General features: G+C 52.7%; 2 protein-coding genes across 6 annotated transcripts; both read right to left on the bottom strand.

The window, feature by feature from the left end:
• Positions 1–129: 129 nt before the first annotated feature.
• Positions 130–18,755, bottom strand: LOC133504197 (dentin sialophosphoprotein-like; the record flags this gene model as incomplete). Its single annotated transcript, XM_061826385.1, has 6 exons — positions 18,564–18,755; positions 10,535–10,593; positions 9,927–10,455; positions 1,851–2,071; positions 435–1,346; positions 130–332 (listed from the first exon to the last, which is right to left on the bottom strand). Coding segments are annotated over exons 1-6 (1,995 nt in total), but the record flags the coding sequence as incomplete, so codon positions are not given.
• Positions 18,756–19,862: 1,107 nt separating this feature from the next.
• LOC133503081 (serine-rich adhesin for platelets-like) lies at positions 19,863–27,515 on the bottom strand. Of its 5 annotated transcripts, XM_061824256.1 has the most exons (4): positions 23,958–24,223; positions 23,506–23,572; positions 22,955–23,037; positions 19,863–22,871 (listed from the first exon to the last, which is right to left on the bottom strand). In XM_061824256.1, the coding sequence occupies exons 3-4, from the start codon at positions 22,989–22,991 to the stop codon at positions 20,122–20,124; spliced, it is 2,787 nt and encodes a 928-aa protein (XP_061680240.1). In that variant the 5' UTR covers positions 22,992–23,037; positions 23,506–23,572; positions 23,958–24,223; the 3' UTR covers positions 19,863–20,121. The 5 variants fall into 5 exon arrangements, with proteins under 5 accessions (XP_061680240.1, XP_061680222.1, XP_061680215.1 ...); XM_061824238.1 differs by lacking the exons at positions 23,506–23,572; positions 23,958–24,223 and adding an exon at positions 24,800–27,515; XM_061824231.1 differs by lacking the exons at positions 23,506–23,572; positions 23,958–24,223 and adding an exon at positions 25,188–27,515.
• Between the last annotated feature and the right edge of the window lie 248 nt (positions 27,516–27,763).

Genomic DNA, 27,763 nt, shown 5'->3' with positions numbered 1-27,763 from the left:
GCTATCACTGGATGTTGTGCTAACTGAGGTGTCACTGGAAGTTGTGCTATCACTGGATGTGCTAACTGAGGTGTCACTGGAATGTGTGCTATCACTGGATGTTGTGCTAACTGAGGTGTCACTGGAAGGTGTGCTATCACTGGATGTTGTGCTAACTGAGGTGTCACTGGAAGTTGTGCTATCACTGGATGTTGTGCTAACCGAGGTGTCACTGGAAGGTGTGCTATCACTGGATGTTGTGCTAACCGAGGTGTCACCGGAAGGTGTGCTATCGCTGGATGTTGTGCTAACTGAGGTGTCACTGGAAGTTGTGCTATCACTGGATGTGCTAACTGAGGTGTCACCGGAAGGTGTGCTATCGCTGGCTGTTGTGCTCACTGTGGTGTCACTGGAAAGTGTGTTATCACTGGATGTTGTGCTAACTGAGGTGTCACCGGAAGTTGTGCTGTCACTGGATGTTGTGCTAACTGAGGTGTCACTGGAAGTTGTGCTATCACTGGATGTTGTGCTAACTGAGGTGTCACTGGAAGTTGTGCTATCACTGGATGTTGTGCTAACTGAGGTGTCACTGGAAGTTGTGCTATCACTGGATGTTGTGCTAACTAAGGTGTCACTGGAAGGTGTGCTATCGCTGGATGTTGTGCTAACTGTGGTGTCACTGGAAGTTGTGCTCACTGTGGTGTCACTGGAAAGTGTGTTATCACTGGATGTTGTGCTAACCGAGGTGTCACTGGAAGGTGTGCTATCACTGGATGTTGTGCTAACCGAGCTGTCACTGGAAGGTGTGCTATCGCTGGATGTTGTGCTAACTGAGCTGTCACTGGAAGGTGTGCTATCGCTAGATGTTGTGCTAACTGAGGTGTCAGAAAGTGTACTATCACTGGATGTTGTGCTAACTGAGGTGTCACTGGAAAGTGTGCCATCGCTGGATGTTGTGCTAACTATGGGGTCACTGGAAGTTGTGCTATCGCTGGATGTTGTGCTAACTGAGGTGTCACTGGAAGTTGTGCTATCACTGGATGTTGTGCTAACTGTGGTGTCACTGGAAGTACTGCTATCGCTGGATGTTGTGCTAACTGAGGTGTCACTGGAAGTTGTGCTATCGCTGGATGTTGTGCTAACTGAGGTGTCACTGGAAGGTGTGCTATCGCTGGATGTTGTGCTAACTGAGCTGTCACTGGAAGTTGTGCTATCATTGGATGTTGTCCTCACTTTGGTGTCACTGGAAGTTGTGCTATCGCTGGATGTTGTGCTCACTATGGGGTCACTTGAAGTTGTGCTAACGCTAGATGTTGTGCTAACTGAGGTGTCACTGGAAGGTGTGCTATCACTGGATGTTGTGCTAACTGAGGTGTCACTGGAAGGTGTGCTATCACTGGATGTTGTGCTAACTATGGGGTCATTGGAAAGTGTGCTATCACTGGATGTTGTGCTAACCGAGGTGTCACTGGAAGTTGTGCTATCACTGGATGTTGTGCTAACTATGGGGTCACTGGAACGTGTGCTATCACTGGATGTTGTGCTAACTGAGGTGTCACTGGAAGGTGTGCTATCGCTAGATGTTGTGCTAACTATGGGGTCATTGGAAAGTCTGCTATCACTGGATGTTGTGCTAGCTGAGGTGTCACTGGAAGGTGTGCTATCGCTGGATGTTGTGCTAACTGTGGTGTCACTGGAAGTTGTGCTATCGCTGGATGTTGTGCTCACTGTGGTGTCACTGGAAAGTGTGTTATCACTGGATGTTGTGCTAACCGAGGTGTCACTGGAAGGTGTGCTATCACTGGATGTTGTGCTAACTGAGGTGTCACTGGAAGTTGTGCTATCACTGGATGTGCTAACTGAGGTGTCACCGGAAGGTGTGCTATCGCTGGATGTTGTGCTCACTGTGGTGTCACTGGAAAGTGTGTTATCACTGGATGTTGTGCTAACCGAGCTGTCACTGGAAGGTGTGCTATCGCTGGATGTTGTGCTAACTGAGCTGTCACTGGAAGGTGTGCTATCGCTAGATGTTGTGCTAACTGAGGTGTCACTGGAAATTGTGCTATCACTGGATGTGCTAACTAAGGTGTCACTGGAAGGTGTGCTATCACTGGATGTTGTGCTAACTGAGGTGTCACTGGAAGTTGTGCTAACGCTAGATGTTGTGCTAACTGAGGTGTCACTGGAAGTTGTGCTATCACTGGACAATGTGCTAATTGTGGTGTCACTGGAAAAGGTGCTACTACTGGATTGTGTGCTAACTATGGGGTCACTGGAAAGTGTGCTATCACTGGATGTTGTGCTAACTGAGGTGTCACTGGAAGGTGTGCTATCACTGGATGTTGTGCTAACTATGGGGTCATTGGAAAGTGTGCTATCACTGGATGTTGTGCTAACTGAGGTGTCACCGGAAGGTGTGCTATCACTGGATGTTGTGCTAACCGAGGTGTCACTGGAAGTTGTGCTATCACTGGATGTTGTGCTAACTATGGGGTCATTGGAAAGTGTGCTATCACTGGATGTGCTAACTGAGGTGTCACTGGAAGTTGTGCTATCACTGGATGTGCTAACTGAGGTGTCACCGGAAGGTGTGCTATCGCTGGATGTTGTGCTCACTGTGGTGTCACTGGAAAGTGTGTTATCACTGGATGTTGTGCTAACCGAGCTGTCACTGGAAGGTGTGCTATCGCTGGATGTTGTGCTAACTGAGCTGTCACTGGAAGGTGTGCTATCGCTAGATGTTGTGCTAACTGAGGTGTCACTGGAAATTGTGCTATCACTGGATGTGCTAACTAAGGTGTCACTGGAAGGTGTGCTATCACTGGATGTTGTGCTAACTGAGGTGTCACTGGAAGTTGTGCTAACGCTAGATGTTGTGCTAACTGAGGTGTCACTGGAAGTTGTGCTATCACTGGACAATGTGCTAATTGTGGTGTCACTGGAAAAGGTGCTACTACTGGATTGTGTGCTAACTATGGGGTCACTGGAAAGTGTGCTATCACTGGATGTTGTGCTAACTGAGGTGTCACTGGAAGGTGTGCTATCACTGGATGTTGTGCTAACTATGGGGTCATTGGAAAGTGTGCTATCACTGGATGTTGTGCTAACTGAGGTGTCACCGGAAGGTGTGCTATCACTGGATGTTGTGCTAACCGAGGTGTCACTGGAAGTTGTGCTATCACTGGATGTTGTGCTAACTATGGGGTCATTGGAAAGTGTGCTATCACTGGATGTGCTAACTGAGGTGTCACTGGAAGGTGTGCTATCACTGGATGTTGTGCTAACTGAGGTGTCACTGGAAGGTGTGCTATCACTGGATGTTGTGCTAACTATGGGGTCATTGGAAAGTGTGCTATCACTGGATGTTGTGCTAACTATGGGGTCATTGGAAAGTGTGCTATCACTGGATGTTGTGCTAAATGAGGTGTCACTGGAAGTTGTGCTATCACTGGATGTTGTGCTAACTATGGGGTCATTGGAAAGTGTGCTATCACTGGATGTTGTGCTAACTATGGGGTCATTGGAAAGTGTGCTATCACTGGATGTTGTGCTAACTATGGGGTCATTGGAAAGTGTGCTATCACTGGATGTTGTGCTAAATGAGGTGTCACTGGAAGTTGTGCTATCACTGGATGTTGTGCTAACTGAGGTGTCACTGAAAGGTGTGCTATCACTGGATGTGCTCACTGAGGTGTCACTGGCAGGTGTGCTATCGCTGGATGTTGTGCTAACTGAGGTGTCACTGGAAGGTGTGCTATCACTGGATGTTGTGCTAACTGAGGTGTCACTGGAAAGTGTGTTATCACTGGATGTTGTGCTAACTGAGGTGTCACTGGGAGTTGTGCTATCACTGGATGTTGTGCTAACTGAAGTGTCACTGGAAGGTGTGCTATCGCTAGATGTTGTGCTAACTGAGGTGTCAGAAAGTGTACTATCACTGGATGTTGTGCTAACTGAGGTGTCACTGGAAATTGTGCTATCACTGGATGTTGTGCTAACTGAGGTGTCACTGGAAGGTGTGCTATCGCTCGATGTTGTGCTCACTGTGGTGTCACCGGAAAGTGTGCTATCACTGGATGTGCTAACTAAGGTGTCACTGGAAGGTGTGCTATCACTGGATGTTGTACTAACTGAGGTGACACTGAAAAGTGTGCTATCGCTGGATGTTGTGCTAACTGTGGTGTCACTGAAAGGTGTGCTATCACTGGATGTGCTAACTGAGCTGTCACTGGAAGGTGTGCTATCGCTGGATGTTGTGCTAACTGATGTGTCAGAAAGTGTACTATCACTGCATGTTGTACTAACTGAGGTGTCACTGGAAAGTGTGTTATCACTGGATGTTGTGCTAACTGAGGTGTCACTGGAAGTTGTGCTATCACTGGATGTTGTGCTAACCGAGGTGTCACTGGAAGGTGTGCTATCACTGGATGTTGTGCTAACTGAGGTGTCACTGGAAGTTGTGCTAACGCTAGATGTTGTGCTAACTGAGGTGTCACTGGAAGTTGTGCTATCACTGGACAATGTGCTAATTGTGGTGTCACTGGAAAAGGTGCTACTACTGGATTGTGTGCTAACTATGGGGTCACTGGAAAGTGTGCTATCACTGGATGTTGTGCTAACTGAGGTGTCACTGGAAGGTGTGCTATCACTCGATGTTGTGCTCACTGTGGTGTCACCGGAAAGTGTGCTATCACTGGATGTGCTAACTAAGGTGTCACTGGAAGGTGTGCTATCACTGGATGTTGTGCTAACTGAGGTGTCACTGGATGTTGTGCTAACTGAGGTGTCACTGGAAGTTGTGCTATCACTGGATGTTGTGCTAACTGTGCTCTCACTTGACAGTGTACTATCACAGACTGTTGTGCTGTCTGTGGTGTCACTGGAAGTTGTGCTATCGCTGGATGTTGTGCTAACTGAGGTGTCACCGGAAGTTGTGCTATCACTGGATGTTGTGCTAACCGAGGTGTCACTGGAAGGTGTGCTATCACTGGATGTTGTGCTAACCGAGGTGTCACTGGAAGTTGTGCTATCACTGGATGTTGTGCTAACTGTGGTGTCGCTCGAAAGTGTGCTATCACTAGATGTTGTGCTAACTGTGGTGTCACTGGACAGTGTGCTAACTGTAGTGTCACTGGAGAAGGTAATATCACTGGATTGTGTGCTATCTGTGCTCTCACTGGACAGTGTGCTATCACTGAATGTTGCGCTAACTGAGGTGTCACTGGACAGTGTGCTAACTGTAGTGTCACTGGAGAAGGTAATATCACTGGATTGTGTGCTATCTGTGCTCTCACTGGACAGTGTGCTATCACTGAATGTTGCGCTAACTGAGGTGTCACTGGATAGAGTGCTTTCACTGAATTGTGTGCTAACTGTGGTGCCGCTGGACACTGTGTTTTCACTGGAAGTTGTGCTATCACTGGATGTTGTCCTCACTGTGGTGTCACTGGAAGTTGTGCTATCGCTGGATGTTGTGCTAACTGAGGTGTCACTGGAAAGTGTGCCATCGCTGGATGTTGTGCTAACTATGGGGTCACTGGAAGTTGTGCTAACGCTGGATGTTGTGCTAACTGAGGTGTCACTGGATGTTGTGCTAACTGTGGTGTCACTGGACAGTGGGCTATCACTGGATGCTGTGCTATCAGTGGACAATGTGCTAATTGTGGTGTCACTGGAAAAGGTGCTACTACTGGATTGTGTGCTAACTATGGGGTCACTGGAAAGTGTGCTATCACTGGATGTTGTGCTAACTGAGGTGTCACTGGAAGGTGTGCTATCACTCGATGTTGTGCTCACTGTGGTGTCACGGAAAGTGTGCTATCACTGGATGTGCTAACTAAGGTGTCACTGGAAGGTGTGCTATCACTGGATGTTGTGCTAACTGAGGTGTCACTGGATGTTGTGCTAACTGAGGTGTCACTGGAAGTTGTGCTATCACTGGATGTTGTGCTAACTGTGCTCTCACTTGACAGTGTACTATCACAGACTGTTGTGCTGTCTGTGGTGTCACTGGAAGTTGTGCTATCGCTGGATGTTGTGCTAACTGAGGTGTCACCGGAAGTTGTGCTATCACTGGATGTTGTGCTAACCGAGGTGTCACTGGAAGGTGTGCTATCACTGGATGTTGTGCTAACCGAGGTGTCACTGGAAGTTGTGCTATCACTGGATGTTGTGCTAACTGTGGTGTCACTGGAAGTGTGCTATCACTAGATGTTGTGCTAACTGTGGTGTCACTGGACAGTGTGCTAACTGTAGTGTCACTGGAGAAGGTAATATCACTGGATTGTGTGCTATCTGTGCTCTCACTGGACAGTGTGCTATCACTGAATGTTGCGCTAACTGAGGTGTCACTGGACAGTGTGCTAACTGTAGTGTCACTGGAGAAGGTAATATCACTGGATTGTGTGCTATCTGTGCTCTCACTGGACAGTGTGCTATCACTGAATGTTGCGCTAACTGAGGTGTCACTGGATAGAGTGCTTTCACTGAATTGTGTGCTAACTGTGGTGCCGCTGGACACTGTGTTTTCACTGGAAGTTGTGCTATCACTGGATGTTGTCCTCACTGTGGTGTCACTGGAAGTTGTGCTATCGCTGGATGTTGTGCTAACTGAGGTGTCACTGGAAAGTGTGCCATCGCTGGATGTTGTGCTAACTATGGGGTCACTGGAAGTTGTGCTAACGCTGGATGTTGTGCTAACTGAGGTGTCACTGGATGTTGTGCTAACTGTGGTGTCACTGGACAGTGGGCTATCACTGGATGCTGTGCTATCAGTGGACAATGTGCTAATTGTGGTGTCACTGGAAAAGGTGCTACTACTGGATTGTGTGCTAACTATGGGGTCACTGGAAAGTGTGCTATCACTGGATGTTGTGCTAACTGAGGTGTCACTGGAAGGTGTGCTATCACTCGATGTTGTGCTCACTGTGGTGTCACCGGAAAGTGTGCTATCACTGGATGTGCTAACTAAGGTGTCACTGGAAGGTGTGCTATCACTGGATGTTGTGCTAACTGAGGTGTCACTGGATGTTGTGCTAACTGAGGTGTCACTGGAAGTTGTGCTATCACTGGATGTTGTGCTAACTGTGCTCTCACTTGACAGTGTACTATCACAGACTGTTGTGCTGTCTGTGGTGTCACTGGAAGTTGTGCTATCGCTGGATGTTGTGCTAACTGAGGTGTCACCGGAAGTTGTGCTATCACTGGATGTTGTGCTAACCGAGGTGTCACTGGAAGGTGTGCTATCACTGGATGTTGTGCTAACCGAGGTGTCACTGGAAGTTGTGCTATCACTGGATGTTGTGCTAACTGTGGTGTCGCTCGAAAGTGTGCTATCACTAGATGTTGTGCTAACTGTGGTGTCACTGGACAGTGTGCTAACTGTAGTGTCACTGGAGAAGGTAATATCACTGGATTGTGTGCTATCTGTGCTCTCACTGGACAGTGTGCTATCACTGAATGTTGCGCTAACTGAGGTGTCACTGGACAGTGTGCTAACTGTAGTGTCACTGGAGAAGGTAATATCACTGGATTGTGTGCTATCTGTGCTCTCACTGGACAGTGTGCTATCACTGAATGTTGCGCTAACTGAGGTGTCACTGGATAGAGTGCTTTCACTGAATTGTGTGCTAACTGTGGTGCCGCTGGACACTGTGTTTTCACTGGAAGTTGTGCTATCACTGGATGTTGTCCTCACTGTGGTGTCACTGGAAGTTGTGCTATCGCTGGATGTTGTGCTAACTGAGGTGTCACTGGAAAGTGTGCCATCGCTGGATGTTGTGCTAACTATGGGGTCACTGGAAGTTGTGCTAACGCTGGATGTTGTGCTAACTGAGGTGTCACTGGATGTTGTGCTAACTGTGGTGTCACTGGACAGTGGGCTATCACTGGATGCTGTGCTATCAGTGGACAATGTGCTAATTGTGGTGTCACTGGAAAAGGTGCTACTACTGGATTGTGTGCTAACTGTGCTCTCACTTGACAGTGTGCTATCACAGAATGTTGTGCTGTCTGTGGTGTCACTGGAAGTTGTGCTATCGCTGGATGTTGTGCTAACTGAGGTGTCACTGGAAAGTGTGCCATCGCTGGATGTTGTGCTAATTATGGGGTCTATGGAAGTTGTGCTAACGCTAGATGTTGTGCTCACTGAGGTGTCACTGGAAGTTGTGCTATCACTGGATGTTGTGCTAACTGTGGTGTCACTGGAAGTACTGCTATCGCTGGATGTTGTGCTAACTGAGGTGTCACTGGAAGTTGTGCTATCGCTGGATGTTGTGCTAACTGAGGTGTCACTGGAAAGTGTGCCATCGCTGGATGTTGTGCTAACTATGGGGTCACTGAATTGTGTGCTAACTGTGGTGCCGCTGGACACTGTGTTTTCACTGGAAGTTGTGCTATCATTGGATGTTGTCCTCACTTTGGTGTCACTGGAAGTTGTGCTATCGCTGGATATTGTGCTAACTATGGGGTCACTGGAAGTTGTGCTAACGCTAGATGTTGTGCTCACTGTGGTGTCACCGGAAAGTGTGCTATCACTGGATGTTGTGCTAACTGAGGTGTCACTGGAAGGTGTGCTATCGCTGGATGTTGTGCTAACTGAGGTGTCACTGGAAAGTGTGCCATCGCTGGATGTTGTGCTCACTATGGGGTCACTGGAAGTTGTGCTAACGATAGATGTTGTGCTAACTGAGGTGTCACTGGAAGTTGTGCTATCACTGGACAATGTGCTAATTGTGGTGTCACTGGAAAAGGTGCTACTACTGGATTGTGTGCTAACTGTGCTCTCACTTGACAGTGTGCTATCACAGAATGTTGTGCTGTCTGTGGCGTCACTGGAAGGTGTGCTATCGCTGGATGTTGTGCTAACTGTGGTGTCACTGGACAGTGTGCTAACTGTAGTGTCACTGGAGAAGGTAATATCACTGGATTGTGTGCTATCTGTGCTCTCACCGGACAGTGTGGTATCACTGAATGTTGCGCTAACTGAGGTGTCACTGGATGTTGTGCTAACTGTGGTGTCACTGGAAGTACTGCTATCGCTGGATGTTGTGCTAACTATGGGGTCACTGGAAGTTGTGCTAACGCTAGATATTGTGCTAACTGAGGTGTCACTGGAAGTTGTGCTATCACTGGATGTTGTGCTAACTGTGGTGTCAGTGGACACTGTGCTAACTGTAGTGTCACTGGAGAAGGTGATATCACTGGATTGTGTGCTATCTGTGCTCCTACCGGACAGTGTGCTATCACTGAATGTTGCGGTAACTGAGGTGTCACTGGAAGTTGTGCTATCGCTGGATGTTGTGCTAACTGTGGTGTCAGTGGACACTGTGCTAACTGTAGTGTCACTGGAGAAGGTGATATCACTGGATTGTGTGCTATCTGTGCTCTCACCGGACAGTGTGCTATCACTGAATGTTGCGCTAACTGAGGTGTCACTGGATAGAGTGCTTTCACTGAATTGTGTGCTAACTGTGGTGCCGCTGGACACTGTGTTTTCACTGGAGGTTGTGGAATCACTGGTCAGTGTACTCACTGTGGTCTCACTGCCCAACGTGCTCACTGCGGTTTCACTAGACAGTGTGCCAATCGTGTCAGTGGAGAATGCGCTATCACCGGCTGGTGTGCTCACTGCGGTGTCACTGGTGACTGGGCAAGGGGCGTGTGGGGGATCGGTGCTATCATGGACCTGTGAGCAAAGGGTATGCTCCTCACGGGGGGAGCCACGAGTGTACGAGCAAGGGCTTCGTTCTTCTTGAGCGGGGTCACGTTTATGCCAGCGCGGGGTGTTGGAGTCGCGGTTATGCGGGCAAGGTGTATGTTTATCATGCATCAGATTGCAACGGGTATGTACTTCACGAGCGGAGTCGGGGGGAGGCGGCGGAATGTGTTCTTCACGGGTCGGGGGATAATTACGCCGGGGTGGAATGTGTTGCTTTCGAGTGGAATGCCGCGAAGGGAGGATGTGCTCTTCGCGTATGGAGTCACGAGGGGTGACTTCTTCGTGGTCGGACTCGTGTTCATGTTGGCACTGGATATGTTCTTCGCGGCCGGAGTCATGGCGGCGCCGGGAAGGAACGCGTTCTTTCCGGCCGGAGTCATGGCGGCGCCCGGAATGAGCGCGTTCTTTCCGGCCGGACTCATCTTTAAGGCGGGAAGGCTCGTGGTCGTGCGTTTGCCAGGACGGAGCGTTGTCCTCATCTGCCGAGTCACGTTGATGCCGGGGAGGGCTGCGAGCTCCGTGGGTGGAGTCGTGGGTACGGCTGTCACACGGTGAGTCATACGTTTGCGCCTCTTTGATATTTGTGCGCTCGTAGTCGTCTGGACTGTCAAATGGAAAGTTCCGAATATGTTGGCTGCCTTCAGGTCCGGGGACTCCGTGGCGTGAGGTCTCTTGGGTGTCAGGATACCCCTGGATCCCCCGGTCATCTTCTGGGATTATGCCCGACAGGTGTCTTTGAGTAGGCAGGGAGGAGATTCCTGTGTCGAGAGTTGACGGCAGTGTCACGGGACGACAGTTCACTTCATTTCCTTTGTTACAGAGCGTTCGATGATTTACCAGTCAGCAGAAGGAGAGCAGCGAGCCGCTTCGGAGTCATCATCGCGGCCGACGATGTGCTGTAACACAGTCAACAGACGTTTGTTCCATAAAATCACTTTCGAAACTGCGTTTTTCTGGAGCCAGTTCACACCAAAATGGCTCAAAGAAGGAGGTGACAGGTAAAGCCCCAAACTCAGATGAGGCCGGATCTACGTATGTATGTGGACTCTGATGCTGAGGCTCAAGACCGGGGGTGGAAAAGACAAAACGAAAAAAAGACGGAAGCCGATGGCCAATACGTCGCAAGCATGTGCGCATAAACGCCGGCCTCCTATTTACCGCCCGTGACGTCACAGGCCCCCATCGCAACCCCCCACCGAGTCCACTCCAAGCCCCGCGCCCGGCAAGAAAAGTAGACGCGTGGGCACCCCTGTTCAAGACCCATCTTTAGTCGTCCCCCAAAGGAGACCCGACCACGGGTGACGCGGTGGGATCATTGCTGGAGCAAGGGCGACACCTGCTGCCGGTTTAGAGTCACTGCAAGCTCGAATATTGGCGTCACCGTCTCTTTCGCCGTTTGACGAGTCTTTCTTTCAGGTCTGCTGCCAAATGTGAAGTTATTCAAGTGTTCTTTGCCACCAAATGAGGTTGCAATGGCCAACCGCCGTCTGTGAGACAATGCAAAAGCTGTCAATTGGTTTCTTTTGGGGTTTTTTTGTTTTGTTTTAGATCCACGGCTTTTAGGCCACCGATAATTCGAAGAGTGAAATTCACTATCAGAGGTGAGGTCTGCATCCCCGACCGGACCGATCGGTTGAACGATCCGGCGCTGAAATAGAACTCGGGGCTCCCGAGACGCCCTAATTTGATCTGGACAAGGAAGACCAGATGTTGACGAGGAGTCCAAATGCGCAAAGTCAGGACATCGCTCATTTGTGTATTTGCTGCGCCGTTTGACATTGACTCATTTGCGGAGCTTTAGCGCAACACCATCCGGACGAAATTCCTTTCTGGCTTTTTATTTTCTCAGCCGTCTGTGTAGGCATGTCGCCGACGTGGGCACGCGTTTCTCACCCTTCGCGAAACGCAGTCGCGCTTGCGGCGGCGGGATGTGCAAGACTTCTTTCAGAGGCTTCAAGGACGACCGTGGGCCATTTCGGGACGGCACCACTGTGACCAATAAAGGGAGATAACGGGACCGGATCTGTTCCGTCGGCCTTCGTTTGGATCTCGCACCTTTAGTTGTTTTTTTTTTTTTTTTTTTTTTTACCGGTAACTTGCCGCTTTTCCAATCTCATTCTCGGAGTGAGGTGGAGGCCCTCCAAACTGCAGGGGCCCTCCAACTATCTATCCATCCATTATCTGAGCCGCTTATCCTCACAAGGGTCACGGGAGCGCCGGAGCCCGTCTCGGCTACGTTCGGACAGGAGGCGGGATACGCCCCGGACCGGTCGCCGGCCAATTGCGCGGCGCAAATAAAGAAGCAAGCATTCGCACTCGCGATTGAGAGTCTCCGACGAATGCAAGAATGTTTTGGGGACGCGGGAGGAAAGCGGAAGAAAAACTCACGCAAAGCCCAGACAGGCGGGGTTGGGATTTGAACCCCCGTCCTCAGAACGGTGAGGCCGACGCGCTACGGCCGCTCCGTTGTGCCCCCCGCCCCGCGGGACTCAGCGAGGGACACGGTCCAGGTCCAACGGCTTCTCCGAGTCCACAAAAAAACCCAGCAGAACTCCAGGACTCTGCTGAGTGTACAGAGATGGCCCAGCGTTGCACGCCCGGGACCAAAACCAAATCGCATTGTTCCTTCTGAATCTGAGAATTGGAGTCCCAACGGAGCCTCCTCTGGCCTAAATATTGAATATGAGAAGTGACTGATGATTATTCACGTTAGTCCTCAAATTGAAGGCATTGGCAGAAGCAAAGATCCTTTATTAGGCAGCTCATTCCGCCTGATGAGCCTAAAATCAAAATCACCAAAATATTAGACAGCGTCGACCTCGGCCGGTCAGTCCTTTTGAAAAATGTGGCCCTGGAGACGGCGCATTCGGCGTCTGAGGAGATGAAGTGGAGGGATCATCTCAGCGGGTTTAGCCCCCGCCTCCCCCTTTGGATCTGGACCATCATTTTTGCCGTAGATGAAATTGAGATATGACGCGCTCGGCAATAATGTCTCCATGCCTCCGCATAACTGTCCGCCGTGTCTCTCGGCGCGAGAGAGACAGTTTGCAAGGAACCAATCCAAGCAAAGATTTGGGGACTCGAGACTCGCCCGGCCGCGGAGGAACCGTTCAAGAAGGAAGGCCTTTGATTGCGCAAAAGTATTTGCAAACACTTGAGATTTTGTCCCCGGCATCAAAGCGCACAATACGCATTTCGGACGTGACGTCGTGAAGCCAAACGAGGCCTTGACGGTTTCGAAGCAACAATAATGAATGCGGCAATTGGCTAATCTTCACTTTGGAACTATTCAAGGAGCTCGTTGCAAAGGCATGAACGTCTTCTGGCTCCAGCGTGCATTGCTCAACTGCGCCTACCGGAGGGAACGCGGTGCCCGACCCGGGGCGAGTCCAAGAGACGTCGGGCTGGTCCGAGCGGGCCCCGAGGGGGTTACAGGTGCTCCCTCTTGTCCACTGCGCTGGGACTTTCTTCTTCTTTGTGGCCGCGCCAAACCCGAATCTGATGGATGAACACACCAAACACTGGTTGGCTACCGCGTGGCGCAAACACGACTGTCCAGCGCGATATGGTCAGGAGACTACCAAAGGGTGAGGGTAGCACACAGGATGAGGAATTTGCAAAAGCACAACTTCACTACGTTAGTATGAGGACAAAGAGAAAAGTGGGAGCGGTCAACGGTGACAATTTCATTTGTAAGTTAGCTGAATCCAATTTCGTGCCAAATCGTTGTCACGGCCGTGTCCTTCCCCGACCGCACGTTGCTGTCAAATAGCGCCGATATGTATTGCCACGCCTGTGGTCTGGCCCTTCCCCAGAGCCCTCGCGTCACAGACTTCTCGGACGATTGAGCGTGTGCGACGTGGCCGCTTCACCCGCCGATTCCGTGACTGTTGCTTTTCTGGACCGCCTCCCCGTGCTCCGACGCCGAACTGAACAAAGTTCCCGCTCAAACGGTACCCGGTCTCCAGAGTCGTGCGCCTCGGGTTCTGCCCGTGACACAATCTCCGTATTTCTCCTTAGGAAAACATTGAAACCGCTCGGGAGACTCATCTCTTGCTCCATATGGAACAAGAAAATGTACGGACGTTCATTCATTGGACGTGACTTCCGGGGGCAGCCCAAACCCTGACCCTGACCCTATCTAACCCTAAGCCAAGGCTCCCGTTCACGACTTCCAGTCCAACCTGCTTCCAGACTCGGAGCCGCTATTTCCATGCAGCGATTTAGCCCTTCCTTCTTCCGTTCTTCCATTTCGATATTGCCAGAGAAAAAAGGCTTTGGATGTTCTTTGGACGCTGACCGTCGCACACTTGAGCTGTCCTTCCACTCGTAGCTTGACCAGAACAAAAAGTTTCTGTCTCTCAAACGCACGGCGGTCTCCCGGCTCAGAGGTTGTGGGTTCGAATCCCAGCCCTGCCTTTGCGGAGTCCTGCTTCTCAGAAACGTCCGCGACAGGTTGACTGAAGGCTCTAAATTGCCCGTAGGTACGAATAATAAATAGTTGGTTTTCTATGTGCACCGCGATTGGCTGGCGACCAGTTAAGTGTGTGCCACGAGCTTGCCTGAGGCAAAGTGGTACAGAAAATGGATGGATGAAGTTTCCCTCCCGTCCCGTCCCACTACCTGGGAATCATTTATGTTCAACACTTTGGACCGGATCCATTTGAGAAGACAACTGGAAAGCCGCACCGTGTGAACATATTCAGACTTTGTGGTCCGAGGTGCAGCCACCGCAAAGGAAAACATGTTGTCGCGCGAGCCCTTCCGCGACTACCGGATCCTGATTCCAATCGAGAGCCGTTACACCCGAGCTGCGCTCGAGGGATGTAGCGCATTTTCCCACCTCTGCGCGATAAGACGGGGGAGGCGGCGTGGCGTCCCTTGAAAGACTTTGCGCAAGGCAGCGACAGATCCAAACGCTCTCCGACAGTGACACCGAATTTATCTTAACGTTCGCCCCAACCTACGACGAGGGATTCCCGTCTGACCGTTTTTTGTCTGTTTTGTCAAACGGCCGTCGAGGGTAGTAGATGGATCCGTTTCTCTCTGCGCGTACGCCGCATGCAGCATTTGTGCACGAAAACCCCCACGAGACGGATGGGTCCGCGCTCGTCTCGGACTTGAAGTCAAAGGCAGATGCTTTGAAAGAATAGTCTGGACTCTTGGGTGGAGCGCCGGAGCCCGATTGGAAGATGGAGAAAGCACTCACCTCGCTCTCTCGTCGTCAGATCTCTTGACTGGAGCCGGTCTGGAGTCTCTCTGCTTCAGAGTCGGTCCTGCTTCGGCATTTCTGTCTCGCCTCGCAATCATCTTTTGGTAGGTAATAATCGGTCTGATCCGAGGGTATTGTTCCACCCTTGCTGAGGCGAGGCAGTCATTAAGGTGAGGCATTTAATGAATTTTGTTCCCTCTCTTTGTCACACAGCCAATTGTTCACAAATGAGCAACGCAGGCGAGCGAGTGCAAAGTCGATGTTGACAAGTGAGATTTGTGTGGCCAACGCCCCTGCAGTCACTTCGGAATTCAGTGCAGATCCACAAATGTCGACAAAAATGTGTAATGTCTTTGATCTCGCAACCGGTCGGAATGCAACGTACCGTATGCGGTCTGTACTCCGGTGCGTTCCAAAGCGTATCCTTCTCCGATGACAACAATGTCTGACCGCATTGAGACATTTTTTGCAATTATCAGAATATGCTCTCAATTGGTTTCCTTCAACAATACTCCCGAAAACAATGAACTGGTCGCGGAGTCCCGCAAACCAAAATGCCAACGTTCTTCTTCCGAAAGGGACTAAAAGGCTGTTTGGGCATTGCGATCTTGGGGGGGGGGGAACCCGCGGGGTTAAAAACTCCTACCCGCCTCACTTTTAGGGTGGATAGTCACAGCAAAAACGGCCACATTAGCACAAAGTAATTCTTTATTTGATATCGCCTGCGAGCCGCGAAAGGAAGAATGTTGCACCGTATTTGGGAAAGATGGACGCGAGGAGCTCCCGGAAGGGTCTTGCGCTCCAGCCAAGGTGATCAGAGAGGCGGGCGGAGGAGTACTTGCTGTGTCTTCTGGTCGGAAAGGGGAGAAGGAGACAAAATTATTAGCCCTTGGGATTAGCGAAGAAGAAGAAGAAGAAGTGGGACACTGAGGAGGAGTGGCAAACGGAATACATTGAGATGCGACGGAGGACACAGGTTCGGACGGGTGGCCGAGCCTCAACAAGAGGCCTGTACAGGCGACACGGACAGCGGGTTGGACACCAAAAAGGGAGAAAAGCATCTGGACGGGTCGGCCAGACAGAGGGATGGACGTGGGAAGGCTGATTAAAGGGTTCGGGTCGACTGGTGCCAGTAGTGTGCTCAGCAGCTAGCAGCTGCCAAGAATGAGGGAGAAGGAAAGAGTTGAAGAGGCAAGCGTGAAGGACCGACCAGGAAGTGGCAACGATTACTCAGGGGGAAGTCAGAAAGGCACCGAAACGGGACGGGGGGAAGAACCGAAAGACACCGGGTCCCGATGACATACCCGTGGAGGTCTGGAAGCAATTTGGAGGGCTGGCTGTGTTGAGTTTTTCCACCAACTTCATCGACAGAATACTCTCGGGCGAGAAGCTGAAGAAGAATGGAGGAAAAGTCTGCTACTTCCCATTTTTAACAACAAAGGCCACGGCCAAGGCACATGCTGCGGGAACGATACAGGAATAACGACTACGACGTAGTACAGAAGTCTGGATCTGCGAGCAACGGGACGCTTTCATGCCGACAAAGAGTGCCACAGACCCATTATTTGCCTCGAGGATGCTCGTGGGGAAGGTCAGAAGGAGCTACGTCGGGTCTTTGTAGGCCTTGAGAAAGCCTACGACAGAGTACCAAGAGGGGAACTGCGGTACTGCACGCGCACGTCTGGTGTGGTGGAGGAATATGTAGAGAATGGTGCACCACGTGGCCCGGCAGAACAATGGCGAGGTGTGCCGTAGGCGTGTCAGAAGAATTTAAGGCGGAGGTAGGACCGCATCTGCGATCAGCTCCGAGGCCCTTCCTCTTTGTTGTGGTAGCGAATAGGCTGACAAAGAAGGTTGGAGCGGAATCTCCTCGGACCGTGATGCCCTTGACATTGACATTGTGATCTGCAGCGAAAGCAGGGAGCAGGCGGAGGAACAATTAGAAAGATGGAGGCAGGCACTGGAAAGGAGAGGAATGGAGACGAGCCGGAGGAAAACAGAATACATGTGCGCCAGTGAGAGGGGCGGAGGAAGGAGAGATGGCGAGGGTGGACCGCTTCAAATACTTGGCCTCGACAATACAGAGCAGAGGAGAGTGAAGAAGCGGGATGGAACGGTTGGCCGAAGGTGTCTGGTGTCCTACGTGACAGAAGAGTCTCCGCCAGAACGAAGAGGGGCAAAGTGTCGAAAAGAGTGGCGAGGCCGGCCACGATGGACGGATTAGAGACGACCGGAAGCAGAACTGGAGGTGGCGGAAACGAAGACGCTGACGTTTTGGGGTGAGAAACGAGCTCGGCCAAAGTTGGAGGTTTTGGAGACGAGGTTCGATCGAGAGAGCAGACTTGGATGCTTTGGACGCGTCCAGAGCCGAGAGAGAGTCTTTGGGACGGAGCCGACACAGACAAGGTTGGACCAAAGACGAGCTTGATGGATGTTGTGAGGGAGGACACGGGGACAGTGGGAGATGGAAAAAGATGCCGCGCCGAGACAAGCTCCAAGATCACACAAATAAATCGTTCCGAAAAAAAATCAGACCTTGTGATTTCTGGGTTTTCGATCTCTCCCGCAGCGGACGTGCACCTGCCAGGAAAATTTCAGAGTACGTCAACATGCAATGCGGCCGGGTGTTCAAATACTGTACCCGGAAAGGCTCGTCGACACTCGTCGGCGGCCGGGACAAATTGAAGCGAGGGAGACGCCCCATTTGACTCGTACCGGATACGGGTCACGTCTGGCGCTGTTATTGTTTGAAATGGGCGATTTGGAGAGACGGGCGTGTTTTGGCTCCTGACGAGCGGATTCCGTCGCTCGTAAAATGAGTCAGCGAGCCGAGTCGCAGAGCGCCTCTTGTCCTCCGACTCGCCGCAGGGTCTTGCCCGAGTCCGCAGCCGCCGGGATCCCGACTGCGTGACCCTTCTTGAAAATGCACTTTTTGCATTTGTGTTTTCTGCGCCTGTTGCCTCTTCCGAAAAGACAAAAACGAGAGCCGCAGGTTATGCTCGTTTGTTTGGTGATTTCGAGCACGTGGTCGGCCTAAAAAAACTGGATCCGTTTCAGTCCAACTTTGCTCTTGAGCAAAAACGGGGCTTTCCCCCGGGGACGCATTTTCACGCATTCTCTGCTGCCACCGCGCGGTTGTCAGCGCACTCGTCGCCTTCCCTCGGAGGCGTCGCGACGGCACTTGCTGCGAGGACGAGCGCCTTGGAAAACGGACGACGGACGGACCTGCCGCAGCCACGCAGCTGACTCCTGCAGAAAAGGGTACGGGACCTCCGAACTGTGAGGCGGATGCGCCAAACGGTGGCGCTCCGCAATCGGCGATGGGATAGGCAAGGAAAACAACGGACGGACGGACGGACGGAGGAGATGCTTGCGCTTTGCTCGATGAGTCTCGGGAGGTGAGGTCGACTCTTGTAGCTGCCGTGATACGGGTTCGGTCAGCGGAGGGCGCTCCGGTCACGGTTGCTGGGAAAGAACCGTTTGGCCGTCAAAAGCAAACTTTTTTTTTTTTTTTTGCCGGATCAGCAAGCCGATGAGAGCGTGCTCCTCCTCTTTTCATCACGGTTGTTTTGTTTTCTGGCAGCTGCCTTTATTGACATCTTTGGATTGCAGCGGTTGGACGAATGAACGAACGTTTGAAAACAGACGACTCACATGGGGCAAATGGGGGTCTCTCTCTCTCTCTCCCGAGTGCCGGACGGACCCTTTTGACCAATTTCGCTCATTTTCAAGCCCACGGAATGTTCCAGCGCTCACGACAGACGCCGTGTTTGCCGGAAAAGGCGACTTGAGTGGCTTCACGGCAGGAAAACTCGCAAGTCCAAAGACGACCTCCTTTTCGCGGCTTTTGACTTTTCTTCTTCTCCCTCGGTCAAATGCAGCGGCTTTACAACCCAGCGCCGCCTGCTGGCAGGCGAAACATGCAACCCCATCCCCGCCTCTCACACACGGAGAACATAACAATAATAATAATAATAACGCGATAAGGATTGGAAGAGATCCAGGTGGATGTAAAGAGCAAAAGAAAGAGCAGACTCTCTCGGAACGTCGGCCGTCTCCAGCTTGTGCCGTTCGTTTCAGCCAAATCTCTTTCCATTTTTGGGGAAGCACAAAGTACGACGACGACTTTGACGCCGAGATTTTTTTTTTTTTTTTTTTTTCTGTGAAAATCTCAAACGTCTGAACCGAAAACAGCACTGAGAAAATTCAGTTGACAGAAAAAAATCATTTCACTGCAAGTACAACTATGAGCAGACAATTTTTTTTTGTTTTTGTTTGGGACCCGGAAAACTTGCCGGGGTTGAAAATCCTGAAGGAGAACGTTGGGACCGCTAGCTGAATGAAGCGCACTCGAGTCCTGCGGCGGGGTAACGATCAGGAAGTCAAACAAAAATGGCCGAACTTGGCTTCGATTTGAAAAGCGCCGATGTGGCGTCAAAAAAAAACCCCGCCAAATATCTCCCCGAAGGCTCCTCGCCAGTTCTGGAAAACGCTCGACTTCACTTGTTGCTGCTGAGGACGACGCAAGCGGTTCTGAGCTTTCCAAATGTTTGCCAAGCGGAAGCGGCCGCGTTCCTTTTTCACAATTTTTTTGGTTTTTTTTTTTGCGGCCTTAATGATAATTGAACTTGATTTGGCCGATCTTGGTGGAGGAATTGGAGAAAAGGCGGGTCAAGATCTTCCACGGCGCTCGCGTACGCAACTGCAGGGAATTTGCCCGGACGGCTTCCGATCAAAACTGATTCCGATTCCGATTCTTTTCTCGGTGTTGGCGTATTATATCGACATAGTAAGTACAAGTAGAAGAATGCGAGTGTGCGGAATCGTCTGGAGAGGTGTTGTGACCTTCGAGCCGCTACGGGCGAGACTGGACTCGTCTGGCTGTGTTGCGAATGAAGAGGCGGCACATGAGAGAGAAGATTTGTTTGCTTTTGTTCTTTAATTGTCTGAAAAGCAACCGGAAAAATGAAGACAAGCATTCATCCGTCAATTCGGCGAGGAGGATTTGCGGCCCCGCGCGGTCATTTCCTCCTTGAGAAGCGCGTGAGGGCGGTCAAATCCACGGCTCGTTGAGTTCGGATTTCGTCTGACGTCAAAGCAATTCACGCCGTCATTGTTTTCCTTTTGCCGGTGGGACATTCGACAAAGACTATAATACAAGGATAAATACACGCGTCTGTTCAATTCACAAGTCCTCGATTTAAAGCGCGCTTCACAATCTCAGCGCCAGCACGGCGGCGCCGAGCGCGGCGGAGAAGGAGAGCATCCGGACCTCGGCCCCGTTTGTTTGCGTGGCCGTGGCCAGCGACGCGTTTGCCGCCCTCACCGCGATGTTTGCGCTGGAAGCCGCCACCGTCGCCAGAGTTTGCATCGCGGCTGTGTCGGCGACGAAGGACTGGCCCGGCGTGTTGGTCCTCACGGCGAGATCCGCGACCTGTCTGGTAGTGTCGGTGGCCACCTGCGCAGTGGACGCCGCGCTCAGGATCCCCAGCTGATCCACGAGCTCCCCAAAGTCTTCCTGCGATTCATCTTCCAGCAAGTCTCGCAGACTGGCCACCAAATCTAGCAAGTCGGCGTTGACCTCTGTGGCCACTTGGGAGGCATCCATCAGGGTTTGCGCCGTCGCCGCGTCGGAGGCCACGCTTTGCGCCGCTCCCGTTAGCCTGGAAGCGAGTCCGGCCGCCTCCATCGCCAGGCTCGCGATCTGCACGTCGCCGGCCGATCCGGACTGCGACGCCGTCACGGCTGCGTCGGCTGCGTTGTTGGCTTCGCGGGACGCCGCCAGTCCGGCATCCACCGTCGCGCCGACGCTACTGGAATCGTCATCGTTGCTCAGGGATGTGGCGGCGTCCGCCGCTCCCTCTGCGGCGGTCAACGCGGTCCCGGCCGCCGTTCCGGCGCCGACGGCGGCCGCCGCGGCCGCGGTGGTGGCGGTTACTGCCGCGGCTGAGGCCGTCAAACTGGCCGCTAGTGACCTTTGTGCCAAGGTTAGTGCGCCTTCTTCGGGAAGGTTTTCCATCATCTCCCTCGCTGCTCCTGTTGTCGCCATTGCGGACCTCGCTAACGCTTGCGCGCCTTCGGGATCGTCCGCGGTTCCTGCTATGACTGCAGCGGCTTCTGCTAGCAAGGCGACCTCTTCTGCTTCCTGAAGGGCTGCAGCCATCTCGGCTGTTAGCGTGGATGGCGCCTGACTGGCGAATAGTTCTGAAGCGTTCCTTGATAGTGTCGCAAATTCTTCCGCAACGGAAGAAAATTCCTCCGATCCTGCCGTGGCCGCTTGTGTGGCTAAAGCCGCCGCGTCGGATGAGATCTGTGCCAAATCCTCACCGAGCCCCTCTGGCGACGCGTTTTGCGCCGCGGTTGCCACCGCTTCCGCCGCCTCGGCCGCTCTGGCCGCGGCATCTCGAGCCACCTGCGGCTCCGCCTCTCCATTTGCAACTAACAAAGCCGCCTCGTTTGCCGCGGTCGCGCTATCCAAGGCGGCGTCGGTGAGGTCACGATCGACTCCCGCGACTTCCCCCACTGAAGCCGTGAACGAGGTTATCACGCCCGCGAGGGAGGCCGCTCTTGAAGCTTGGACATCTGCCGAGGGCGCTCCCGCCGCGTCTGCTGCCATCGCCGCAGCTGCATTCGCGCTTTGTGCCGCATTTTGGACTTGTGCAATAGCTAATTCGCCAGCAAGCTCAGCCTCCGCTTCTCCTGAAGTCGGTCCCGCCGCCGCCGCCGCAGCTTGAGCCGCCGTGTCGAGAGCGTCTTGAGCCTGAGCGGCCGTTTGTTCCGCCAACTCGGCTGAGCTCTCAGCCGCCCGTATGGCTTCCATCACGCTGGCCTCGACGTCTGGCGGTAGATCTTCGGAATTGAGCAAAACTCGGAGCCCTTGAGCGGCCATCTCGGCCTCTTCGTTTGCTCTTCTTGCAGCGTCGATGACATCTGTCGCGTTCTCGGCAGAAACTCCACCCGCCGCCAAGGCCGACGTTGTTGCGGCCGATCTCGCTATGACGGCGGCATTTTGTGCCGCTGCGGAGAGTTCTTGCGCGAACGAGGCCATGTCGCCGCTCGCGCCCGCCGCAGCTTCTGCTGCTCTTTGCGCGGCGATTTCAGAGGCGTCCGCCGCGTTGTCCGCCGCCGCCGCCGCCGCCGCCGCCGGTGCACTTATTGAGCCCTGTAGAAAAGAGGACGCAGCAGTGGCTGCCTCTTCTGCGGCAGACGAAGCATCTTCTGCAGCTGCTTCCGCTTCCGGGGATCCTCCTGAAACTGCGGCGGTTACCGCCGTAGCTGAGCTTGCCAACGACGCTGCCGCCGATGCAGCGGTCGCGGATGCCGCCACGGCTGTCTCTCCTGATCTTCGGACTGCCACTTCAGGTATCGATTCAGTCACCGGGGTTTCATCTGTGGTCGTGGTGTCGGCGGTCGTGGTGTCGGTGGTCGAGGTGTCGGTGGTCGAGGTGTCGGTGGCCGAGGTGTCGGCGGTCGTGGTGTCGGCGGTCGAGGTGTCGGCGGTTGAGGTGTCGGCAGTCGAGGTGTCGGCGGTCGAGGTGTCGGCGGTCGAGGTGTCGGCGGTCGAGGTGTCGGCGGTCGAGGTGTCGCTGGCCGAGGTGTCGGTAGCCGAGGTGTCGCTGGCCGAGGCGTCGGTAGCCGAGGTGTCGCTGGCCGAGGCGTCGGTGGCCGAGGCGTCGCTGGCCGAGGTGTCTGTGGCCGAGGTGTCGCTGGCCGAGGCGCCGGTAGCCGAGGTGTCGCTGGCCGAGGCGTCGGTGGCCGAGGTGTCGCTGGCCGAGGCGTCTGTGGCCGAGGTGTCGCTGGCCGAGGCGTCGGTGGCCGAGGTGTCGCTGGCCGAGGCGTCTGTGGCCGAGGTGTCGCTGGCCGAGGCGTCGGTAGCCGAGGGGTCCATCGTGGTACTGGTGTCTGTGACCTGGAGGAGTTTTCTTCCACTGCTACGGTGTTGAATTACCTGAGTGGTTGTTCCTGTTTAAATGGACGAGTTTGGTCAGATATCTTTCAAGAGGACATAAAGAACAAAATTGTAATATTTAGTTCGCATTACTTACCAAGAAATAGGAGTAGAAAAACAAAAGTTTTGATCATGATGATGCCTTCCTGCTCGCTCTATCACACCAAATGTGGTTGTTTCCTGTAAAAAAAAAAAAAAAAAAAAGTTGAATGTCCTCTTTTATTGAAAGTTGCTTGGACTTTCTGCCGTGATGAAAAATGTGACATTTTTGGAAGGGCGAGAAGATGTTCAAGCTGGCTGACGCGGCGCTTCTGTATTTCTGCTCTCTTTGTCTTCCCGACGGACAACGACCCGAAGCGCACTGCCCAAATGGTCCAAAAGTGCGGAAGTGGAGGAAAAAAAAGGCAACGAGTCGGAGCGGATCCCACCGAACATTTCCGGCAGTCGGGGCCGGGATTCCGGCAGAGTTGGTTCTGTCCCCAAGCTTGTGGAAGGCTCCCCTGACAAAAAGTCGTGCAATTCAAAGGAAAGGCCGCTCCATGAATGCCAACTTTTCACCTTGGAGAAAACCGATCAAACTATTTTCTCTCTCCCCTTCCGATGGCATGAAATCATTTTGGTGGCTCAGGAGGAAGCGCCTAAACGTACGTGAGCAGCGGACCCTCCGGCGGAAATTTTCCAGTGAGGGTCCCGGGTCCGTCCCCCTCACCCGATTCTGAAAAGGGGGAAAAGTAGTCAGTCACTCACCACGCTGGATTCAAAAACGCTGTCGGTGGTACGTCGAGTGGAGCGAGACTGGATGCGATGCGCTTGCTCCTGCTCCGGGATCTGATTTGCCTCCGAGCTGCCTGGCGCTCCTTAAGAGGGTGACCTTAACCCGCGTCCAGCCCTCCGTGAGGTGAGGCCTTAATTATAGCGCTGACGTCTCTTCACGCACGTAATTGTTTGCTAGCGCTCAGTGCGTAAACGAGAGCCAAATCTTGTCGAGCGACATTGTTTTTGCCGCCTCTAATTAGTCAATTAAGCGACTAACGTCATACTCAACAGAAGAAAAGGAGCAATTTCCAGAAAAAATCACGTGATGAATCGACTCCACGTACCGCAGGCGTGGTTGTCAAAGGAATTAACAGCCAGTCAGACGTGAAATGGCGTGTTTTCATTCGGGTCCCTTGTTGGAAAACGACAACATGTGGACAGACGTCCGAGTTGAGACCGAGGTCACTCGGAGCCGCGACGAGCGGAAGCCCGAAGTGGGCTCGGAGCTGGCGAGCAGGAGCGCGAGGCAGCGGACGAGGGGCGGAGGCTCTGCCGTCCTGAGACCCCAACGGGCCGACGTTTCCGTTGCAGGTCCCCACTGCGATAGTGCTTTTCCTTTCCGGTGAAGGGAGTCGGGTTCGTATCCCGCTGGGGCCTCCGCCGTCAGGAAGGGCATCCGGCGTTACAAATTGTGCCAAACACGTGCGCCCGTTCATCTGAGATGAGACGCAGTGGCCGAAAGAAACTTCTAGCGTCAACAACAATAAAAAATGAGGATTTTTTTGGAGCACGGCGCCGCCCCGAAGCCCAGAGCGAGAGTACTCGCTCGAAAGCTCCTGACATTTGCACCGGTGGACTGTGCCCAAGTTGAAGAAGCATCTCAATGATGCCCCCGTCCGTTCCCGCCTGCTTCTAATCCTGCAGGAACCTAGAAAACCTTTCCAGGTTCTCCAGTTTCCGAATTAGCAACATTATAATAGCGAGTCACGCCAGGGAGGCAGCTGGATGCCCGTCAGCTTCGAGGCCGGCGAGGCTCTGACCTCATCACCGTCAGATTTACGTGTGCAGTTTTTGGACTATTTGATTGGCCCCAATTGCTCCACATGAAGTGTGACATGACTCGCGACGCAAAAACGGAAGCGCACAACGACAAAAAACAAAAACAAAGTAAGAGGCCCGCTCTCACCTTAGCCGAGCCGATGAATAAAGTCCGTGTTCCGTTCTCTCGCGGATCTCGTTACACTCGCTTTGACGACAGCTAAAAACGGGTACAAATGTTTGCGGGCGCATTTTGCTACATTTTCCATTTCCGGCTTTTGCGCGTATTCAGACTTTTAGTTCGAATCCGGGTAAGGCCTGCTGCGCGGGCCCGTAAGGATTGGGTTTTTTTCCCCCCACGTTAAAAACTGTTGATCTTTTGCAGACCTCACGCGTGAAGATGATTTCCAAAAAACTCAAACCCAGAATTGAACCCTTTTGCTCCGATAATCCCAGACAGACCCCGGCGGTCTAGAAACAAGTCGCCCATCACCAAAATCTCACGTTCTCCCGCAAAGAAGAAACATGACGTGTACACTGGTGATCTGGGGACGATTTTTAGGGCGGGGTGGCCCCGGGTCCTCGTGGCCTCCTCGAGGCGGCCGGTCTTGGGGCGCCGCGGTGGGGCCCGGCGGAGGTCACGCTGCCGAGGAGATTCCTGACCTCGGGCCCGCCCCTCGAGCGGATTTGCAGGTCGCAGGCCACTCGATCGCTAATGTCTGTCCACGCGCAGCCCTGGGGACGTATTCGCGGGGTGTTTGGTTGGGAATTTCTTCGGTGTCCTTTGGAATTGACATAGTAAACGGCCAGCACACTTCAGTTTCGCCACCCCGGTCCTCTGCAGTCCTGTCCTATTCGATATTGTCCTGCGCACCACGAAGCCAATCAAGACTCAAGTCCGTCGTCGTCGTCGTCGTCGTAGTTACGCAATGCTTTATTTTCCGCAGCTTGTTAACAGCTGGCCTTTGGTCTGTTGTTGTCTTCTTTTCCTATTTCATTGTCTAGGAACTATCCTTTGTTTTGTTTTTTTGTTTTTGTTTTTGTTTTTTTGATGTCACTCTGCTTTCAAAACTTTGTCCTGTTTGGCTGGACGACAAATTCTCAGTCAGTAGCCGTCAGAGTGTAAAGAAAGCGCAGCGGCATCTTAAAAAGTCCCCAGTAAAACCACAAAACTGTTCCGGCATGCAATAGAAACAGATCTTTCTTTCTTTCTTTCTTTCTTTCTTTCTTTCTTTCTTTCTGCTTGACCAAAGAGCAGAACAGGAGGAGGGGGGGAGCCCCAACAAAATAAAACCAGAGTGAAAAATCCTAGAGACCGCTTGAAAGCAAACGTTTGAGTCTACTGAAGGATTTGTCCAATTAGGCTAACGGCTCGGGTTGTTCTCCTTTGTGTTTGCTGCTTTATTTTCGCCCGCTTCCTCGTTCCGCAACGTGTTCCCTGCTTGATCGGCCGCATTCCGTTTCACGTCTCGGCTTTCTCCTTCACATGCGAAGGTTTTCGCTGGTGAAGATCCGACACGTTCAATATTGAAAAGCGTTCATCGGGAGAAGTTCCATCATGTAAAACAAAAACAACAACAAAAAAAAACATAACAAAGGACTTTGTCGGTTTGTCTTCGACAGGGCAAGTCCATCACCGGACATGAACTAACCCGGTAGAGAAGGCGTTTGGACCTCCCGAAGAAGAAACGGAAGGGTGCAAGGGAAGGCTTGGAAAAGCAGACAAACGGGCTCGACGCTGTCCTCGAAATGAAAGCTTTGCCACCGAGTGTTCCTCAGAAGTTGATTTTAGGTCCGCTCCGAAATTCTTGCTCGCTGTGGGCGGCTTCAAACTTCGGCTCCTCTGTCCCGAGTTCTTTCATCAGAATCAGCTTTAGGGGCCAAGCGCGGAAACCAAACAAACACTCGCGCACGCGTCGAGCATGAACAACGGTCGTCGATTGACGGGGAACGGGCGCTGCGGCCGAGGATCCGGACGGAGTCTTCCGGCATTTAGACCACGTCGGCCCAGTGCAACGGCCAAAGCGCAAAGGGGGTCAGCGGTTGACTTAGCGGTTGACGGTGAGGCGTCCTGCGATAATCGCTCCAAAAGTCGGCCCAGCGCAACCGGAGGCCGAACGTCGGCCGACGGTCTCGCTTCGCGCCCGACGGGAGAGGCGCTGGCCGGGACGGAGACGGCCCAATAGGATCCCGTCCGCTCTTATGAAATTCGGAATTTCGATCCGCAAAGCGCTTGCATAACAGTCGTTTGCGCTTCTACTTTTGAAATGTTTGAAGCGATTGCGAGTGAAGAGGTGGGGTGACCCACGCTCCGCCGTTGGCGGCCAAGTCCGTTTCCGTACGGTTTGGCTTTCTTTGCCGGACTGGCGCGGAATGTCCCAAAAGGATCCCTCCGAGACGCTCCCCAACCGGTTCTCTGGCTTCAATGGTACACCGCGGCATTCGCCCCAGGGAGTCGGCCGGCGCCCTTCTGCGTAAGCGAGGCGTGCGGCGGCGTTGACCTCAGCGTCTGTTGGAAAGGTTCCAGCGAACGCCTGCTTTGGTGAGGTTGGACGGTTTCGCTTCCGTCCCACCTTCGAAACACGTGACGGGTCACGTTAGACGCTCGTTTAAGTGGGAACCAATTGCGGCGACGGCTCCGCTGCGGACTTGGACTCCGAGGACAAGCTGACTCGTTGCAATCGCGAGGTCCCCCTCAAAGACTTTTTGACAAAGGCTCTCGGGCCCTCCCTCCGCAGTCTCCCATGAAATGTTGACATTTTCAAATGTCTGTCCCGCCGGCGCTGGGACGGGAACAGGATCGCCTGACGTGACGCGCCCGAGTACGCGTCGCGCAAGAAATTAGCCGGCCGGCTCCCTCCTTTCGTTCTCTGCAGTGATGTGACTTTGGTGTGAAAGGTGGGGGGCCGGGGGGGATTTTTTTGTTTTGTTTTTTTTTTGTACGATATCAAACGCATCAGTCGGATGTACGTACGCGGAGCCAATTATGTCGAAAAGAAAACCAACGGCCTTGAAAAGTGCGGAAGAAGGCGGTCCAACCCTCCCTCCGGTGCGGAACGGCGGCGGACGGGCTTTGGTCACACTGACCCCTGCTGTGTCTACGCTAGTAGCG

This window comes from Syngnathoides biaculeatus, chromosome 1 (assembly GCF_019802595.1).
Source record: "Syngnathoides biaculeatus isolate LvHL_M chromosome 1, ASM1980259v1, whole genome shotgun sequence".
Lineage (NCBI taxonomy): Eukaryota > Metazoa > Chordata > Actinopteri > Syngnathiformes > Syngnathidae > Syngnathoides > Syngnathoides biaculeatus.
The sequence above is the reverse complement of the archived record's forward strand: the minus strand, read 5'-3'. Positions and strand labels throughout refer to the sequence as shown.

Excerpts from the sequence above, each read along its gene's own strand:
- LOC133503081 (XM_061824238.1), bottom strand. The coding sequence starts at position 22,991 with ATGATCAAAACTTTTGTTTTTCTACTCCTATTTCTTG. Across the intron at positions 22,872-22,954 it reads TTTTCTACTCCTATTTCTTG|GAACAACCACTCAGGTAATT; the intron begins GTAAGTAATGCG and ends CCATTTAAACAG.